Genomic DNA, 21,290 nt, shown 5'->3' with positions numbered 1-21,290 from the left:
ATCAATGAGATAAAATCTCTTTGTTCACTGTTGAAATGATTGAATGTTAATTGCAGGGAAAGTTATTTTTGTAAGAGGGCCAACTTTCAGAGTCGTGTCTGTTTTAACCTCTTGTAGTTTTGCACTTTAACCGATGTCAGCTTTGGGAAACGTGATTGTAAACTAACAGCCACTAATGTTTTTGACTCATCACGTACGCTGCTTCTACTGGTTATCATCTGTCACTTTATTCCTAGTTATATGTACATATCTACCTCCATGACCTCGTACCCCTGCACATATCTACCTCCATGACCTCGTACCCCTGCACATATCTACCTCCATGACCTCGTACTCCTGTACATATCTACCTCCATGACCTCTACATATCTCCATGACCTCGTACCCCTGCACATATCTACCTCCATGACCTCGTGACCTCGTACCCCTGCACATATCTACCTCCATGACCTCGTACCCCTGCACATATCTACCTCCATGACCTTGTACCCCTGCACATATCTACCTCCATGACCTCATACCCCTGACCTACATATCTACCTCCATGACCTTGTACCCCTGTACATATCTACCTCCATGACCTCGTACCCCTGCACATATCTACCCATGACCTTGTACCCCTGTATGACCTCATACCCCTGTACATATCTACCTCCATGACCTCGTACCCCTGCACATATCTACCTCTATGACCTCGTACCCCTGCACATATCTACCTCCATGACCTCGTACCCCTGCACATATCTACCTCCATGACCTCGTACCCCTGCACATATCTACCTCCATGACCTCGTACCCCTGCACATATCTACCTCCATGACCTCGTACTCCTGTACATAGCCTCGGTCCTGGTGCCTCGTGTACACTGCCAAGTTATCATTACTCATTGTGTATTTATTATTACTTTTATTGTCACATATTTTACTTTTCTATTATTTCTCTGTTTTCTTGCTCTCTGCATTCTTGGTAATTTAAGTAAGCATTTCACTGTTAGTCTACACCGAAGCATGTGACAAATACAATTTGTTGTGATTTGATTTGTAAGTCATGAGGGCAACAATAATTTTTAGCTCTGGGACATGATGAAATGTTGCAGGTTGGTAAGATATCCCAGAGGGCTATGTGCAGCCTACAGGGGCAAGGCTTTGATATGGAGTCTTTACAGCTGGCTACCCCTCCCTGCAAGATCAGCATGACCTGCTCCTCAGAGAAGGAATTAGTCTGTAAAGTAAAAACATGAAGGTCCATGCCCTTCTGACAACCCTCCCTCCCTGGCTGGCTGGATGGATGGATCTACTGTGTGTCTATTACATTTCCATCGACTTGTTTGTGTTTTTCATATGGACTGTTCCCCAACATGTATTATAAACAAAATGATAGATTCAGATCAATTCATACAATTCTTTATTTCTATCTTATTACAGTGATAATTCAATATTCCAGGGGACACATTATAGGCCTGCTATGATTAAATAGCTCAGGCAAAAGGAAACATTTTCCATGGATAAAACGCATGATTAGGTAACCTATTATTTTCGTTGAAAATCATTGTATTGTCTGATGGGTCGCGTCTTCGGTGTATTACGGTAAAATTTCAAATCATTAGATTTGTGCGCAACAGGATGCGCAATCCACTGACCTTTAAAACTGTTTCCCCTTCTTGAACGTGGGTATTTAGGTTTGTCCAGATTGTTTTAAAATCAGTGATTGTGGTTTTGAAAAATAACCGCCCATCTGGTAGATTTGAGTGAGTTGTTGTGAGTGAGCTACACAGACGTCTTGAGAGACCCGACCACATCCCGGCGTTCAGAAGAGTTGGTAACTCTAGGAAAGGACTGGTAGGGGTGACGAGTGGACGCGGGGCGACGAGTGGACGCGGGGCAGGCATGGGTTGCAGCCACAGCAAGGTGTGTGGCGGAATTTGCAAAAAATATATTTTTTTATTCATATTTGTTGTGAAATCATCTAGGAAGTCAATTAGCGAACCAAGTGATGTTGTGTTATTGTAGCTGCCATTGTCGCACCGATTCCTGGCACAGTACAGGCGTGTTGATAATTTATTTTTTAAATAGATAAAGAAAAACTGTTTGTTAGTGTAGCCTAATTTCCCACGTGCATTAATCTCGTAGATTTTACAACCGAGATTACACATTCATTAACATCAGTTTTTGAAACGCGTGCATTTAGGCTATCAGTCAATTTGTGCAAAGTGTTCTACGTTTTTGAAACCGCTGAAAATAACTGAAGGTATGGAGTCGATCCTCTGATACTGACTACCCCACGAGTTTGAAACCTACTTGTCAATTGTAGCGGTGCAGGGAACTCATCTGATGCAATTCTTCCCGAATTACTTCTAAGAAGTTGCAGGTTGGCCAGACGTTGACAGTCACTGATGATACAATGTATCAATGATCTCATCCTTCAGTGTCTTTGTGTCATCATTACCAGTATATTGTACATTGTATTCATTCATTGATTGACACCCTGTAGCCTTGCGTAGTCATTGGATTACATCTCTCAAAGCTTCTACTTTCTGGTCATGTGAGATGTTGGGTTTTTCTACATGGTTCAGATTGTATTTATTTATTTCACCTTTATTTAACCAGGTAGGCAAGTTGAGAACAAGTTCTCATTTACAATTGCGACCAGTTCGTGTTTTCTATGACAACAACCAATAACTACAAACTGCACTGTTTGTGATGGAAAGGAAGTGACTTGAGGATATGGCAACTGTAATATTTAATATGCAACTAAATGTCGTTTTTAGGCTACAGTTAATTAATGTGCTAGTACTGCCTCTGACATTTACAACCAGTGGCACAGGTTTATATTACATCCACAAATGATAGCCCAGATTTGTTCCAGCCACAAATGATAGCCCAGATTTGTTCCAGCCACAAATGATAGCCCAGATTTATTACATCCACAAATGATAGCCAGATTTATTACATCCACAAATGATAGCCCAGATTTGTTCCAGCCACAAATGATAGCCCAGATTTGTTCCAGCCACAAATGATAGCCCAGATTTGTTCCAGCCACAAATGATAGCCCAGATTTGTTCCAGCCACAAATGATAGCCCAGATTTGTTCCAGCCACAAATGATAGCCCAGATTTGTTCCAGCCACAAATGATAGCCCAGATTTGTTCCAGCCACAAATGATAGCCCAGATTTGTTCCACTTCCCAGAGGCATAGAGGAGGTAGACCTAGATAAATCGTTGAGTTGAAGGGGATATCATTTCAATGTGTCTGTTTGCCAGATGAGTGAGACCACTTACACAGTTTAAAAGCAGAGGGAATTATTTGATTGTTTAGCCAATATTCTGTGTGAGTGGATTCCTTCATGTATCAATGGTACCTGGTGGTGCTTGATATAAACACTCCTAACTCTCCTTGAGATTGAAAATATTTTTCTCCTCCACAAAGTAAGCATGAACTTAGAGGTACTGCAAGCCACTGGCAAGCTGTATGGCAGCTTCTGCAGAGCAGATCACAAAACCATCTGTTTGGCTGGTTGACGTAAGCAACTGGAGAAGTGTGAAGTTCTGCTAGAGAGGGCCTGGAGAGAGAGAGAGAGACACACACACACACACACACACACAGCAATATGGCTCCATATGGACCATGATGAAAATGTCACATGAAGAGACTCAGCCAAGTGTTAATGAAATCTCAAGGAACATTTGTTTCTCTGCTAGACTCGACCACAGTCTAAATTAAATATCCCTTAAAACTAAGTCTGAATGTCCTATGTTGTATTGAAGATGTGGTTTTAGTTATCTGAATTTCCTTTTGAGTTTAGGGGCTGTTTTTTGTTCTTCTAGTTCTATCAGCCTGGGGTACGTGTCTGTCTCCTATGTGTGGTCCTTTGACAGGACACATCTTTATTCTACACTCTCCTTGGGATGTTTCTTTCAACTCTTGTGAGAGCATACCTGAACTAGATGTTTCTCACCAAACATTCAATCTTAACCTTGTACTCTTGGGGCCAGGAAGAACTTGTAAACATTAGGAGTCCTGTGTAGGATACAGTTTGCCATGGGGCTAGGATGTTCCCTGTGAGTTTAGTCAGTGAAGACATGCCTCCACGTTGCAGTTTCTCCTATGTTTAAAAAGACGGTGGAGACTGGCTCTCTGTCCCAAATGGTACCCTATTCCCTCTGTAGTGCACTACTTTGGGCACTGGTCTATGGGCCTTGGTCAAAAGTAGTGCACTATATAGGGAATGGGGTGTCATTTGGGATGTGCATACTGAGAAGGAAGTGAAGATGTGATTTATGGTCGTGTTAAAGAGAGCCTTTCCAGACCCTCTTCAACATATGCTCCTGGACTTGTGTACTTAAGATCCTTTACTGGGACTTAAAGAAGGTAATAAAACAAACCTCAGGCTGTACTGGTCTCTACATTGTCTTCCAGGAGTCACTTGTCTTATTGGAATATTAGATATTATAGTATTTTATTGGGCTTGTGTCCCATATGACACACTCTTCCTGTTGTTGTGAACTCCCAATGAGACCAGGGTCCATAGGGCTCTAGTAAAAAGTAGTGCACTAATCAGGGAATAGGGTGCCATTTGGGACACACACACACACAGTTTTCCAGGCACAAATAAAACCGGTACGCCATGTTGTTTGGCGTGTTGGTATGTGTTTCTACAGCATTAGTGGTGGTGGAATAACGTTGTGTTATATCAGGAGGTGGCCGGTCTCCATGGACTGCCATACTGTATTGTGGCAGGTAGCCTAGTGGTTAGAACGTTGGCCCAGTAACCGAAAAGTCGCTGTTTTGAATGCCTGAGCTGTAAAAGTGAAAAATCTTTCTGTGCCTTTGACTCTAATTTGCTCCAGCGCACCTATCATACTACTCTGACTGACCCTGTAAAACAACCCCTATCATACTACTCTGACTGACCCTGTAAAACAACCCCTATCATACTACTATGACTGACCCTGTAAAACAACCCCTATCATACTACTATGACTGACCCTGTAAAACAACCCCTATCATACTACTCTGACTGACCCAGTAAAACACATTACACTGCACCTATCATACTACTCTGACTGACCCTGTAAAACAACACCTATCATACTACTATGACTGACCCTGTAAAACAACACCTATCATACTACTCTGACTGACCCTGTAAAACAACACCTATCATACTACTCTGACTGACCCTGTAAAACAACCCCTATCATACTACTCTGACTGACCCTGTAAAACAACCCCTATCATACTACTATGACTGACCCTGTAAAACAACCCCTATCATACTACTCTGACTGACCCAGTAAAACACATTACACTGCACCTATCATACTACTCTGACTGACCCTGTAAAACAACCCCTATCATACTACTATGACTGACCCTGTAAAACAACCCCTATCATACTACTATGACTGACCCTGACTGAAAAACAACAACTACCTGACCCAGTAAAACACATTACACTACTACATACTGACTGACCCTATCATACTACTAACACCCTAAAACAACCCCTCATACTACTATGACTGACCCTGTAAAACAACACCTATCATACTACACTGACCCTGTAAAACAACACCTATCATACTACTCTGACTGACCCTGTAAAACAACCCCTATCATACTACTATGACTGACCCTGTAAAACAACCCCTATCATACTACTATGACTGACCCTGTAAAACAAACAACTACTCTGACCCCAGTAAAACACATTACACTCACCTACATACTACTGACTGACCCTGTAAAAACCCCTATCATACTACTATGACTGACCCTAAAACAACCCCTCATACTACTCTGACTGACCCAGTAAAACACATTACACTGCACCTATCATACTACTCTGACTGACCCTGTAAAACAACACCTATCATACTACTATGACTGACCCTGTAAAACAACCCCTATCATACTACTATGACTGACCCTGTAAAACAACACCTATCATACTACTCTGACTGACCCTGTAAAACAACACCTATCATACTACTATGACTGACCCTGTAAAACAACACCTATCATACTACTCTGACTGACCCTGTAAAACAACACCTATCATACTACTATGACTGACCCTGTAAAACAACACCTATCATACTACTCTGACTGACCCTGTAAAACAACACCTATCATACTACTCTGACTGATCCTGTACAACAACACTTATCTGCTGTTTGTGTCAATACAACTTTATTTTTTACAGTCTACACAGACGTAATACTTCAGTCTACACAGTGAGGACCGGACACAATGTAATGTGTGATCTGGTATCCTAGTCATGTCAGGAACCTTGGTATTGTTTGACAGTTTAGGAATAGTTTGGTATATAGAGTAGTGACCTTTGCTAGAATTGCCCTACTTACAAAAACAGCTATGATTGACCTGGCTGTAACTCCTTAGTGTAATAATCTATGCTCACCTGGTATACGTTATTCTACAACAACATAATGTATATAATGCAGAAATGTTTATTAAGGCTCCACAAGTACTGGTATGATCAGTTTGAAGGAAAGCAGTGTAACACATTGTACAAATAGTATGAACACTGTAGCATGGACATGTTTATGTAACTTTTGAACAAACAAATTATTAATTTAATTTGATTAATTTCCAGTCATGTGGGTACGACTCACTCCCAGTCAGAGAGCAATATGGGTCAAGCACCCATCAGAAGCTTTACATACTCTCCTACCCTGCTTTAGTTTACAAAGTTATGGTTTCCCTGGTAACTTCAAAACATCTCAAATAGTGTTGAGGTATTCTCAGTACTTTGGTGTATCTGTAATATGTTGAGATATAGTCATAATGTATTCCTACATCAGACCACACACTTTTCTCCTTGTAGAGGAAAAACAAAGTGAAACGGGTTGAGAACTGTCTTTAGGTATTTTGTGTACCATAATCCCCTCTAATTTACCCAGATATGGTTAAATAAGACCGTGTTTAATATTGTGGGAACTAGACCCGTGTTGATCAATGACAACCTTGTCTTTTCTGTATATTTTTAGAGGAAAAACAAAGCGAAGGAGGAGAAAACAGCAAAGGAAGTCAACAACCATCAAGATGGAGGAGGTGAGTGGTGTGGGACTGGGATGTTCCTGTAATGTTGTAAACTGACACTGTGACTCCTCTCCTACTGCTTGTCCGGTTTTCTTTATTACATCTGAGGGTTTTACACATCAATCTGCCTCTTGATGCATTATAAAATCTAGGTGCCCATACTGACCTCTTTATTATTGGGCCCACTAATAACCAGTACATAATAACTGTCCTCCTGTATAGCTCAATTGGCATTGGTATGGTGCTTGCAACTCCAGGATTGTGGGTTTGATTAATATTTGGGGACTCTGTTTTGTTAAATTCAGTCTGGTATGAGAAGGGTATTCAGTCTGTGGAAAGCTGAGTATCTTGGCTATTGAGCTGTGCCTTAAAATCGTTGGTGTGATTTGCTAATATATATATGAGCATACGAATGTGTAGCGGCAGGCTGAGCCGATGACCTCATTTCAAGATGGCTGCTGCCTACATTCCGGTGAGCATTGTGAAGCATAAACGAAATAAACACGGCACACGTCGATACACACCGAAAGCTGTGACTCCGCAGATCATGACGATGTGTTATTCATCTGCCTGTGACCTACCGTTATTGATCACCAGCCCCGAGGGCCAAAATGTTTATTTCACACAACGTTTTCACCAAACATCTTACAATGTACGCTTCGATTAGGTCTGTGTTCGAGCTATAGCCATATGTAGGGGTATGAAGTTAATCCTTAGGTTGGTAGGAACACATCTAGTCTATTGCTAATGTTATTTGATGATGTATGACTTAGTGGCCACGTCGAACGTCCACCCAGTGTCTATATCTTTGCCCATCAAAAATATGACGTTGCCTGCTTTACATCCCGTAGGCATCCATTACACACAGGATTGGCTACTATGGCACCTTGACAATCTTGTAGCCACTGAGATGAGCTTTTCAGGGATATGCAGTTGACCTGGGTGGAATAAAGCAAGCTTATAACCTTTTTATGCGTAATGCAAACTATTGTTACCTGGCTCAGACACGAGACGCACCAATCACGCTCCACTATATTGTAAACATTTTATCGCTTTAACATAAAATATTGCTTCTCAAGGGGGTAAGAACTAAGAATATTGAAAAGGAAGCTAAAAAGAAAACCGCTATGAGTAAGTATACCGACAGAAGCTTTGAATAAAATACTGGATGGACTCGGATCAGGGGAGCGATCTGGACAACAAGGATTTCGACTCGGCCGACAAAAGATTGATTTCTAGAAGGATTGGATCCACGCTTAGATCTGTAAGTAAATTATTTTCATGACTTGATATAGCTTATTTGCTATATGTATTTGTTTTTTACAAGTTGTCTGCTTTTTATGATTTGGATTTAGTTTACATATGCCTATGAAACAAGTTATTTCAATGTTCTATAATTCCAAAGTAGTTATTGTCTATGTTTCATATTAGTTTGCTGTTCTAAGTTTCATCCTTGTAACTTTGGAGGCCACTAAACTCTCATGGCCATTGTTTATTTGTAGTTCTCACCTCTTGCTTTGTCTCCAAAGTGTTACTGTTTGTAGTGAGTGTGTGCATGCGTGCTTCACCTATGTGAGTCACTGTACAAATTTGAGTTTTTACTTTACAATAATGTTGTTTTTGTAAATGTAGTCAACTGTAATTCAGTTTGTCTTACAACAACATATCCCTTTATTTTATTCATCACAGGAGGATGCAGAAGATTTTGATGATGCTGTTTGCGGGTCACACCTCCCCAGCAAGCACCCCCCCACGGTTAAGGTCTTCACCCCCCCACTGCTATGTCAATCACCCCGTCTGATGGTTCTTCATCCACTTATCACAGACCTCTTGAAAAAAGGGATGCCACTAGTGAAGTAACCACGTCCAATCTTCTGTCAGAAATACCAGTTCAGTTTTTGTTTCCTGGTCAGAGAGGGACTTGCTTCAAAAACCATCACAACATGCATCGAATCATCTACACCTGGGATGTAAAACAAACACGAATGCCATTTGTAAGTTGTTCAGCTTATTTATGTTTTTGCTATTTTTTTTTAGAGAAGCACACGTGTGTGTGACCAAGTTGGTTTGATAAGACCTTTTTTTAACTTTGTTTATCTGTTGCTTTTTATATTGTTTTTGTGAACAGTTCATTTGTATGTGGGACCAATACATTAGATATGCCTAGGCTAAATGTTCAGGCACTTTGGAGAGTGCCCCTGAAACCACCACAATGTTTGAGAGATGTTGGTGTTGTAGAAATGTAGCTTTTATAGTGAACAATAGTTGTTAGTTACTAATCCAGTGTGCAAAAACAGTGCAGTTACCAAATTCGGACACTTTGGAGAGGTTGAAAGGACACATGGGGTGTCCAGGGTACATTCAAAACGCCACCACACTGTTTGAGTGAGGTTCATATGGTAGAAATGTTTTATACTGAACACAATAGCATTTAGGAATTGCAAATATGTAATAGCACTGGAATGATCTAATTTACAGACATATGCCACTTTGGAGAGGTTTAGGGACACTTGGAAACGTCCCGTGACCACAAATGACACCACTTACTAGAACATCTGCCCATTTTGAGTTGTCAGGTCTATCAATTCCATTTTTATTCTTCTGATATTGTTCACATGTTGTTGGAAGCCATCTGATGTGTTTCCAGCTCTGGGCATCAATAATTCACTTATAGCTTGTCAATGAAAGAAGACTTTCAAAATAAATGTTTAAAAAACACAGGTTATTTTGTGTGTGCGCTGGATCTTGTGTATTCTGAACTATGTAAACCCCCCATCTTCTGATTGAGGAAATCATCTCCCAGATGTCATCTTTCCAAATATACCAAGTTTTGGCATGTCAGAATCATGCAATTACACATGAATAGCAGTTACTTGTGGCTTTGTCTATTTAGGCGGAAATCTAAATTTTGCCGTTACATTTGAAAGGTTAACTGATACACACTTTGCAATGATCCCGTTGGTTGAAATTATGTCACTGCACCCAGAAACTGGTTGGAATTACTCATTAAATTGACATCACAAGGACCTAATTTCAACCAGTCAGTTTTGGGTACTGAGATGGCCTTGTAAACACTGTGGCAACACTGTTCTGTCTGCATTAGAATGCTCAACAGGTGTACTTGTGTACTCTGTTGTACTCGAAGTGTTCTCTGTTGCCATGTAATTATGGGTCTCAGGATCGTGCCTTCAACAACTGCCTACGTGAACAAGACTGTGTTAGCCTAGCCTCCTGAGCTAAAACCTAGGCATTAGCTAGTGGCGCTAGCACAAGTCTCCAGGTGAATGATCATTCGGAAAGTGGTTCACCAAACTAGAGCATTACATGACTTCCTCAGAAGTTGGACCGCCCCCCATCCCTACCCTCCCTACACATATCAGAGTAGCTAGGAGTATTTATAGGTGACAGATTGTATATTCTACTGGTGTTGTACTGAGTCTAGTCAGACCAGTAAATGTTACAGCCAGGTCTGGTTTGGTTCAAACTCTCTACCCACTCACTGTGTGGAACATACTGTACAAGATAAATCTATTATGTAGACATGTAGGATAAGAAATCATGTCTGCGCTTTTCACAACATTTCTATCTGAGCATTCCAGCATTCTGAGCATTTGCCTTGATAACCACAGCACTTGGTTATATTCAGCTACATTGTAATGTAGGATTTTGCCATGAAAAAAAAACCAAGCATTTGTTATTGGACATGTCCAGGTGGTCCCTCCATGTTTCTGTTACCTACTGAATTATACAACCCTGGTTTCCTCTCCTCCAGGTAAAGTCCCTCTGGAGGAGCTGACCGTGGGTCTAGAAACGGAGAAGCAGCTGGGTCAGTATGAGTGGCAGCTGAAGATCCTACGGGAGGTGCTGTCTGCCTCCGGGACCCAGGAGCGGGAGGAGCTACTAAAAGACCCAACCCAAGGAGAGCTCTGTGCCCTGGTCCACAACATCACTGAGAAGGTAGCTAACCCCATAGACCGCTCTGTGCCCTGGTCCACAACATCACTGAGAAGGTAGCTAACCCCATAGACCGCTCTGTTTCCTGGTCCACAACATCATTGAGAAGGTAACGTGCCTTCGGAAAAGTATTCAGACCCCTTGACTTTTTTTCACATTTTGTTACATTACAGCATTATTCTACACACACTACTCCATAATGAGAGTGAAAACGGCTGTATTAAAAATACAAATCTGATACCTTATTTACAAAAGTATTCAGACCCTTGCTATGAGACACGAACTTGAGGTAATGTGCATCCTGTTTCCATTGATCATCCTTGAGATGTTTCTACAACTTGATTGGAGAACACCTGTGGTAAATTCAATTGATTGGACATGATTTGGAAAGGTCCCACAGTTGACAGTCCATGTCAGAGAAAACCAAGCCATGAGGTCGAAGGTCCGTAGAGCTCCGAGAAAGGATTGTGTCGAGGCACAGATTTGGGGAAGGGGACCAAAACATTTCTGCTGCGTTGAACACTGGGGCCTCCATCATTCTTAAATGGAAGAAGTTTGGAACCACCAAGACTCTTCCTACAGCTGGCCGCCCGGGAAAACTGAGCAATCGGGGGAGAAGTGCCTTGTTCAGGGAGGTGACCAAGAACCCGATGGTCACTTTGACAGAGCTCTACAGTTCCTCTGTGGAGATGGGAGAACCTTCCAGAAGGACAACCATCTCAGCAGCTCTCCACCAATCAGGCCTTTCTGGTAGTGTCCAGACGGAAGTCACTCTTCAGTAACAGGAACGTGATGGCCCGCTTGGAGTTGGCCAAAAAGCACCTAAAGACTCTCAGACCATGAGAAACTAGATTCTCTGTTCTGCTGTGGGGCTGTTTCTCAGCGGCGAGTAGCTTCGGGACAAGTCTCAATGTCCTTGAGTGGCCCGGACTTGAACCCGATTGAACAACTCTGGAGAGACCTGAAAATGGCTGTGAAGCAACGCTCCCCATCCAACCTGACAGAGCTTGAGAGGATCTGCAGAGGAGAATGGGAGAAACTCCCCAAATACAGGTGTGCCAACTCAAGCTTGTAGTGTCATACCCAAAAACACTCAAGGCTGTAGTCACTGCCAAAGATGCTTCAACAAAGTGCTGAATACTTCAGAAATTCAGTATTTCGGTTTTTATTTGTAATACATTTCTAAAAACCTGTTTTTTGGGGGGGGTATTGTGTGTCAATTGATGAGGCGGGAAAAAAACTATTTAACCAATTTTAGAGTGAGGCTGTTACCTCACAAAATCTGAATCCTTTCTGAAGGCACTGTAGGTGATCCAGGGAATTGAGCTCATAACATTAGACAGTTTAGTCATTTTAGCAGATGCTCTTATCCAGAGCGACATACAGGAGCATTTAGGGTTAAGTGCCTTGCTCAAGGGCACATTGGCAGATTTTTCACCTAGTCAGCTTGGGGATTCGAACCAGCATCCTTTCTGTTACTGGCCCAACAGTCAGAAAATGTTGCCCTCGTCAATCTGCCGCCACAAGCGGCTGCCTAATCCTGCCTAATGAGCGGACCGGCCGTGCATCTCCGTGATGCTGTGGTTCAGAGCACACTTAATGTAGTAGTGGATTTATGGTCTATAAACATTGGTTTAAAGAGTTACCTATCCATCCTGGTTGCCCATCCTATCTATTTGGTTAGAACAGACATGCATCATCTGTGGTCTAAGGCTCATCCCATTGTCATGATCAGAGGTTTCAAGTTTGTATCTGTACATTTTTGACAAGCTGATCATAGTGCAAAAGAAAATACTTCTGCGTTTCCTGCCAACAGGCTCACGATAAGTCCTGATGAAGTTGGGTAGCTGATATTCAGAGCTTAAATAGCCAAATCGAAGTCACAGGAATCAGGACTAACAAAGCCAATGCAACAGCTTGTTTTATTAAATGGTGGGCCTACCACATGGGTGGGCCTACCACATGGGTGGGCCTACCACATGGGTGGGCCTACCACATGGATGGGCCTACCACATGGGTGGGCCTACCACATGGATGGGCCTACCACATGGGTGGGCCTACCACATGGGTGGGCCTACCACATGGGTGGGTGTTTAAAATGTAGTTTCAGGCAACACTGTAGGCTACATCTTGGTAAGCTACCACATGGATGGGTGTGTAAAATGTAGTTTCAGGCAACACTGTAGGCTACACCTTGGTAAGCTACCACATGGGTGGGCGTTTAAAATGTAGTTTCAGGCAACACTGTAGGCCACAGCTTGGTAAGCTACCACATGGATGGGTGTGTAAAATGTAGTTTCAGGCAACACTGTAGGCTACACCTTGGTAAGCTACCACATGGGTGGGCGTTTAAAATGTAGTTTCAGGCAACACTGTAGGCTACATCTTGGTAAGCTACCACATGGATGGGTGTGTAAAATGTAGTTTCAGGCAACACTGTAGGCTACACCTTGGTAAGCTACCACATGGGTGGGCGTTTAAAATGTAGTTTCAGGCAACACTGTAGGCCACAGCTTGGTAAGCTACCACATGGATGGGTGTGTAAAATGTAGTTTCAGGCAACACTGTAGGCTACACCTTGGTAAGCTACCACATGGATGGGTGTGTAAAATGTAGTTTCAGGCAACACTGTAGGCTACACCTTGGTAAGCACGGACTGAAGCTAATGCCTTTCAACATCTAGAAAATACACATTTTCAACATCCTGGAAACAGAATGTTGAAAACATCCTGGAAAATAATTCACCTTTCATTCAGAACCTAAATTGAACCTAACTTCAACGTCTGGAAAATGTTTTTCACCTGTCTTTTCAACATCATTTTGCTTACTGGGACTATTCTAGTTTTGTGGCAGAACGGCAAGGACCACCGGCCCTGCTGAGAAGGTAGGTAGTAACTGCTAGCACCCTTCCCTAACCCCTAGCCCTAACCCTCAGCTCACTAGTGTTTCCCAAGCCTCTTCTCCAGCTTGAGTTTTACCTCCAGCCCTTCATATACCCTTTACCTTATACCTATACCCTGTACCATTTTACATTCACCATATACTGTAAACTCAGCAAAAATAAATGTCCTCTCACTGTCAACTAAGTTTATTTTCAGCAAACTTAACGTGTAAATATTTGTGTTTGTACATAACAAGATTCAACAACTGAGACATAAACTGAACAAGTTCCACAGACATGTGACTAACAGAAATCGAATAATGTGTCCCTGAACAAAGGGGGGGTCAAAATCAAAAGTAACAGTCAGTATCTGGTGTGGCCACCAGCTGCATTAAGTACTGCAGTGCATCTCTTCCTCATTGACTGCAAATGAGGGAGGAGGATGTCTTCCCTGTAACGCACAGCGTTGAGATTGCCTGCAATGACAACAAGCTCAGTCCGACGATGCTGTGACACCCCAGAGCATGACGGACCCTCCCTCTAAATCGATCCTGCTCCAGAGTACAGGCCTCGGTGTAACGCTCATTCCTTCCACGATAATCTCAAATCCGACCATCACCCCTGGTGAGACAAAATCGCGACTCATCAGTGAAGAGCACTTTTTGCCAGTCCTGTCTGGTCCAGTGATGGTGGGTTTGTGCCCATAGGCGACGTTGTTGCCAGTGATGTCTGGTGAGGACCTGCCTTACAACAGGCCTACAAGCCCTCAGTCCAGCCTCTCTCAGCCTATTGCGGACAGTCTGAGCACTGATGGAGGGATTGTGCATTCCTGGTGTAACTCAGGTGTGATGTTCGGATGTACCGATCCTGTGCCGGTGTTACACGTGGTCTGCCACGGCGAGGATGATTAGCTGTCCGTCTTGTCTCCCTTTAGCGCTGTCTTAGGCATCTCATAGTATGGACATTGCAATTTATTGCACTCCTCATGCCTACAGCATCTTTCTTATGGTGTTTTTCAGAGTCAGTAGAAAGGCCTCTTTCGTGTCCTAAATTTTCGTAACTGTGACCTTAATTGCCTACCGTCTGTAAGCTGTCAGTGTCTTAACAACCGTTCCACAGGTGCATGTTCATAATTGTTTATGGTTCATTGAACAAGCCTGGGAAACAGTGTTTAAACACTTTACAATGAAGATCTGTGAAGTTATTTGGATTTTTCTGAATTATCTTTGAACGACGGGGTCCTGAAAAAGGGATGTTTTCTTTTTTTGCTGAGTTTATATACTTGTACCATTTTTAGACTGAACAAAAATATAAACGCAACATGCAACAATTACTAAGATTTTACTGAGTTACAGTTCATATAAGGAAATCTGTCCATTTTAAATGAATTGATTAGGCCCTGATCTATGGATTTCATGTAACTGGAATACAGATATGCATCTGTCACATACCTTTTTTTTTTTTTTTTTTTTAAATGAAGGGGCGTGGATCAGAACCAGATGTGACCACCATTTGTCTCATGCAGCGCCACGTCTCCTTCGCATACAGTTGATCAGGCTGTTGATTGTGGCCTGTGGAATGTTCTCCCACTCCATTTCAATGATTGTGAGAAGTTGCTGGATATTGGAGGGAACTGGAAGACGCTGTCGTACACATCGATCCAGAGCATCCCAAACATGCTCTATGGGTGACATATGTCTGAGTATACAGGCCATGGAACAACTGGGACATTATCAGCTTCCAGGAATTGTATACAGTTCCTTGTGACATGGGGCTGTGCATTATCATGCTGAAACATGAGGGGATGGCAGCAGATGAATGTCATGACAACGGGCCTCAGGATCTCGTCACAGTATCTCTGTTATAATCTCCACCCGGCACAGCCAGAAGAGGACTGGCCAACCCACATAGCCTGGTTCCTCTCTAGGTTTCTTCCTAGGTTTTGGCCTTTCTAGGGAGTTTTTCCTAGCCACCGTGCTTCTACACCTGCATTGCTTACTGTTTGGGGTTTTAGGCTGGGTTTCTGTACAGCACTTTGAGATATCAGCTGATGTACGAAGGGCTATATAAATACATTTGATTTGATTTGTGCATTAAAATGGCCAACAATAAAATGAAATTGTGTTCGTTGTCCGTAGTTTATGCCTGCCCATACCATAACCCCACCACCACGGGACACTGTTGAAATCAGCAAACCACTCGCCCACACCATGCCAAACACATGGTCTGCAGTTGTGAGGCGGGTGAGACGTACTACAAAATTCTCTAAAACAATGTTGGAGGCGGCTTATGGTAGAGAAATTAACATTAAGTTCTCTGGCAACAGCTCTGGTGGACGTTCCTGTAGTCAGCATGCCAATTGCGTGCCCCCTTAACTTGAGACATCTGTGGCATTGTGTTGTGACAAAACTGCACATTTTAGTGGCCTTTTTATTGTCCCTGGCACAAGGTGCACCTGTGTAATGATCATGCTGTTTTTAATCAGCTTCTTGATATGCCACACCTGTCAGGTGGATGGATTATCTTGGCAAAGGAGAAATGCTCACTAACTGGGATGTAAACAAATGTGTGCACAAAATCTGAGAGAAATAAGCTTTTTGTGCGGATGGAACATTTCTGGGATCTTTTATGTTGGCTCATGAAACATGGGACCAACACTTTACATGTTGCGTTTTGATATTTTTGTTCAGTGTATATTCACCATGTACCCTTTCCACACTACTTTGCTGAGCAGAGCCTAGCCAACTGTACTGGGCTGGCCTGTTTTATACAGTATATCCTCTGTAGTTGCCGGAACTGGGTTGGAGAGGATAATGTGAAAAGAAAATATCCATGCCAACACAGTACAGTTGGAACAATAGTATGAAAAGGGCATTAGTATTAATTAGTGTGAACCACATGTCCACATATACCTTAGTAGTGGCTATCATTATTATTATTACCAAGCAGATCAGAAAAAGTATTTCTGCTCTTCCTGCAGGATTGCATTGTGATTTTGCATTTTAATTACAAAGTATATTTTTGAATTGAGGTCTCATAGTGGTTGTGTCCAAAATGGCACCCTATTCCCTATATAGTCTCTATGAGCCCTGGTAAAAGTAGTGCACTACATAAGGAATAGGGTGCCATTTGGGACAAAGCTGAAGGCAGAATAACCAGAGCAGCACAGTAACATGATGTCAAGTCATATATATATATATTTTTTACAGCTGTCGGAGATGATAAACGCATGCTTTTCCATGACACAATCTATTTGGTGTGTGTTTGTATTGTGACTACCTACAGCGGGCGAGATCGCCTGCAAAGTTCTCTGGCTATGGATTTGTAAACCTCCTGTCAACAGAGCATGAGGGTGCCGTTGTGGACACAACATCTCATAGGGCTCTGCTCAAAAGTAGCGCTCTAAGTAGGGAATAGGGTTCAGTTTGGGATGCAGCCTAGACCTGTTTGGGTGCTTTGGGATCACAATGCCTTTCCAGAAGGGGGGGCAGTGATTTGTGCAAACATAGTTGACAAAGTAAGAATGAGAAGTCTTGGAAGGTTTATGGTGTATTGAGTGATTGGTTGGTAGCAGCCAGTTGGATTGTTAAATGTTGTCTGTCCTCATATTGGCATGGTCTGGTTGAGCAGTGAGTTATGGTTGGCTCATCTGGTATTATACACCTGGTATACAGTGAGTTATGGCTGGCTCATCTGGTATTATACACCTGGCACAACAGTGAGTTATGGTTGGCTCATCTGGTATTATACACCTGGCACAACAGTGAGTTATGGCTGGCTCATCTGGTATTATACACCTGGCACAACAGTGAGTTATGGCTGGCTCATCTGGTATTATACACCTGGCACAACAGTGAGTTATGGCTGGCTCATCTGGTATTATACACCTGGCACAACAGTGAGTTATGGCTGGCTCATCTGGTATTATACACCTGGCACAACAGTGAGTTATGGCTGGCTCATCTGGTATTATACACCTGGCACAACAGTGAGTTATGGCTGGCTCATCTGGTATTATACACCTGGTATACAGTGAGTTATGGCTGGCTCATCTGGTATTATACACCTGGTAGTTACAGTGAGTTTATGGCTGGCTCATCTGGTATTATACACCTGGCACAACAGTGAGTTATGGCTGGCTCATCTGGTATTATACACCTGGCACAACAGTGAGTTATGGCTGGCTCATCTGGTATTATACACCTGGTATACAGTGAGTTATGGCTGGCTCATCTGGTATTATACACCTGGTATACAGTGAGTTATGGCTGGCTCATCTGGTATTATACACCTGGTATACAGTGAGTTATGGCTGGCTCATCTGGTATTATACACCTGGCACAACAGTGAGTTATGGCTGGCTCATCTGGTATTATACACTTGTTTATATAACAAAGATCTCACTGTTTATATTTGATATTCACTTTGTCTAGCTCCTATGACAAGTGAGGCTGTACATGGCTTTAACCCTGTCCTTGTGGTGTTGATCATCTCCAGGTGGAAACAGAGACGGCTGCTGACCTGACTGTTCTCTATGTGGAGAAGAGCCAGAGGATCGCAGAGCAGCACAAGAGACAGCTGGAAGGCAAGACTACAGCATGTGAAATAACTTCTGGACATCTAATAACCATATTGATTATTTTGTTTTGGAACTGCATTTTGTTTTCTATTTGTTCTAGAATGAGTAGTCATTGATGTTATTCTGTTGGTTCTAGAATGAGTAGTCATTGACTGTTATTTTGTTGGTTCTAGAATGAGTAGTCATTGATGTTATTCCGGCCCGTGTAATTACATAATAAATCCCTATTATCCCCTACAGAATGGCAGATGATACAGAGTGATGAGACAAAACTACTAACAGAGACCCACCAGGCAGCTGAGAGAACTTTGAAGGTGTGTTTAGTTGTCTCTTTAACTTGATCAGTTTGTATCACCTGTTTTGATGTACTGTGGTCTATACACTACCCCTTACCTTGTAACTGTGTACTAGGACGTACAGTACTGACCAGTAGGTTTTCTTTTAAAGGAGGAGGTAGAGGAGCTGACTACAGAGCTACACGTGTACAATCAGTTAAAGAAGAGAGTTGACCAGTCTACCTTCAAGAAGGACCTGCAGCGGAACATTCAGGTGTGTGTGTGTGTGCGCGCGTGTGTGCGTGCGCACACAGTGTGTTTGTTTCTGCGTGGCGTGTGCATGATCCTGTAACCAGTTCACTTAGTTGGACTGTTGCTTTAGACATCTGGTCTCCAGGTTTCATTAGTATGCTGTTAATGTTATACTCTTCCTCTCCTCCTTCTCTCTCTCTCTTTTCCCCTCCCTCTTTCCCCTCCCTTTCTTTCTCTAGGCCCACGGCAGTCCTGGAGCATTCTGGGAGCGGGAGCAGGAGAGTCTGCTGTTTGTCATTGAGATGAAGAGTGAACGTATTCAGGCGCAGGGGAACAAACTGCTACAGATGCAGGTTCTGGTAGGGAACTGGGACATGGATTGGCTGACAGACTAGTCCAGGCACCTGACTCTTTGAGATTTCTGCTATAGTCTAATTCAAGTCATTCTTTATTTAAACTGTATAATAAAGAAGACGAGTCTACCTTCAATACACTTTAGGGAGGAAATCAAACCGAAACGAGAAATCTGAGGTCCTCTGCGTTGTCCAAAAATACTCTGGGTTATAGTTTCACAAAGTCTGTGAATGTCAACATGTTGTCTTCACCCCCCTGATTGCTGATTGGGTCCTTACTTTTTTTTCTTTCTACCATGACAGGTGGAGAAGAATCTGTCTCTAGAAGACCAGGTCATAAATGTTCTACAGAACAATGAGGACCTGAGGGTTCGTATCGACAACCATCAAAGCCTTCTACAGTAAGACCATATGATATCCACACCGTCTCTGTCTCTCTGTTTGGAACAGCCAGTTACCCTGGAGTTAATGTTGTTACCAGGAAGTCACATTGTAGAAGAATACATGGCAACAAGGTTGTAAATAGATTAACAAAGTTAACAAGTTCTGTTCAACCGAACTCAAATGTAGGAAACGGCTATGGCATTTACATAAGATGTGAATCTGGCGCCACTTGGTGGAGAAAGTGGAAAGGATATTTCATAGTGGAAGCAAGTTATGGCAGATTACAGTACTTGAGAGTGTAAAAGTAAAATTTCACCATCCAAACTTGTATAGTTGATATAGATGAGTTTTTGGTGCTACTTCTACTTATGACAATGCATGTAGGATTTTGGTGAAGAATAGTAATTTGAGGTCAGCAAAAGACTGATTATAAAGTACTTTGCTACAGATTTGTTGTATCAATGTCTTTCTGTGCTAAACTATCAATGTTGATAAATATGTGTTCTCTTCTAATATATCTCCTTCCCTGTGCTCCTGTCTGTAGGCAGCTCTCCAAGGAGCACCAGGACCTCCAAGGGGCGTTAGACAGGCAGGCAGGTCTCTGTCAGAGGCTCACCCAGGAGAAAGAGCAACTCATGTTTAAACTGAAGCACAGAGACTCCTGTCCTACGTTCCCATCCTTCCCCATAGTGTCTGAGATCTCCCCCAGCTGATCCGAACAGGACAGTCAGGGTTACCTCGATCTTAATCCTGTCTAGCGTTGTAAAACATGGAGCCTAAATCTGGAAATTTTCCCCAAATTCTGAAAGTATATTTTTTTTCAGAATTCCCTCCTTGGAGGATTCTAAGAATCATGAAGGAATATGTAATGAATGATTCCTCCAACCTGAAATTCTTCCAAGTGGGATTTCTGAAAAAGCAGGGGCCGTTGGGAATGTTTCGGGACTTTTTTGCAACCCTAATCCTACATTAACAACCAAAGTCCAGGTACCTTTACAAAGGGCTATAGTCACATGTTTGATGTAACCTGATGCCAAATAATGTTTTTAGTCCAGTTGTGTACCTGCTGTGCCTTACAGTACATCATGTTTTTCTATAGCAGTATGGTGCTCATACAAAAGGACTGTTTTTTTTTAGGGTGGGGGGTAGTGGGTATAGCCATGCGCTGTTGGACTTAACTGACTCCTGCTGTACAACTGAGATTATTATTCAACTGACATTCTCATAGTTGTTACTGTTCAACTGAGAATATTCTAGGTGAATGTGACCGTGTTGACTTTGATGGTTTGACTTGCGGTTGTAGACAGAGATGTACAAACTTAGTAGCTACATTTATTTTTATATATATATCTATATCTAGCTACCTGCCGAGACACTATGACGTCTCTCAAAATGCAGTGTCAAGGTTTTCCATCACTCAGTATGGAATAGACGTTACAGAATATAATGCAATTTAAACAGTTACTTTAGACAACTGCCTTTGTATTGGGAGATGTTTATACTCTTTTGTTTTATAGAATATGGAAAATAGATTGCCATGTTGGCAG

At 42.4% G+C, this 21,290-nt stretch overlaps 1 protein-coding gene across 2 annotated transcripts; it reads left to right on the top strand.

The window, feature by feature from the left end:
• The first annotated feature begins 1,673 nt into the window (after nucleotides 1-1,673).
• LOC112221271 (coiled-coil domain-containing protein 69) lies at nucleotides 1,674-20,890 on the top strand. Of its 2 annotated transcripts, XM_024383440.2 has the most exons (10): nucleotides 1,674-1,907; nucleotides 7,014-7,077; nucleotides 10,838-11,022; nucleotides 13,862-13,903; nucleotides 18,398-18,485; nucleotides 18,720-18,793; nucleotides 18,927-19,028; nucleotides 19,246-19,365; nucleotides 19,663-19,760; nucleotides 20,288-20,890. In XM_024383440.2, exons 1-10 carry the CDS (start codon nucleotides 1,887-1,889, stop codon nucleotides 20,454-20,456), a joined length of 963 nt encoding a protein of 320 aa, XP_024239208.1. In that variant the 5' UTR covers nucleotides 1,674-1,886; the 3' UTR covers nucleotides 20,457-20,890. The 2 variants fall into 2 exon arrangements, with proteins under 2 accessions (XP_024239208.1, XP_024239209.1); XM_024383441.2 differs by lacking the exon at nucleotides 13,862-13,903 and having other exon boundaries at nucleotides 1,675-1,907.
• The last annotated feature ends 400 nt before the right edge of the window (nucleotides 20,891-21,290 follow it).

Source organism: Oncorhynchus tshawytscha, linkage group LG21, assembly GCF_018296145.1.
Source record: "Oncorhynchus tshawytscha isolate Ot180627B linkage group LG21, Otsh_v2.0, whole genome shotgun sequence".
NCBI classification, from domain to species: domain Eukaryota; kingdom Metazoa; phylum Chordata; class Actinopteri; order Salmoniformes; family Salmonidae; genus Oncorhynchus; species Oncorhynchus tshawytscha.
Note: the sequence above shows the minus strand (reverse complement) of the source record. Positions and strands in the feature narration are given on the sequence as shown.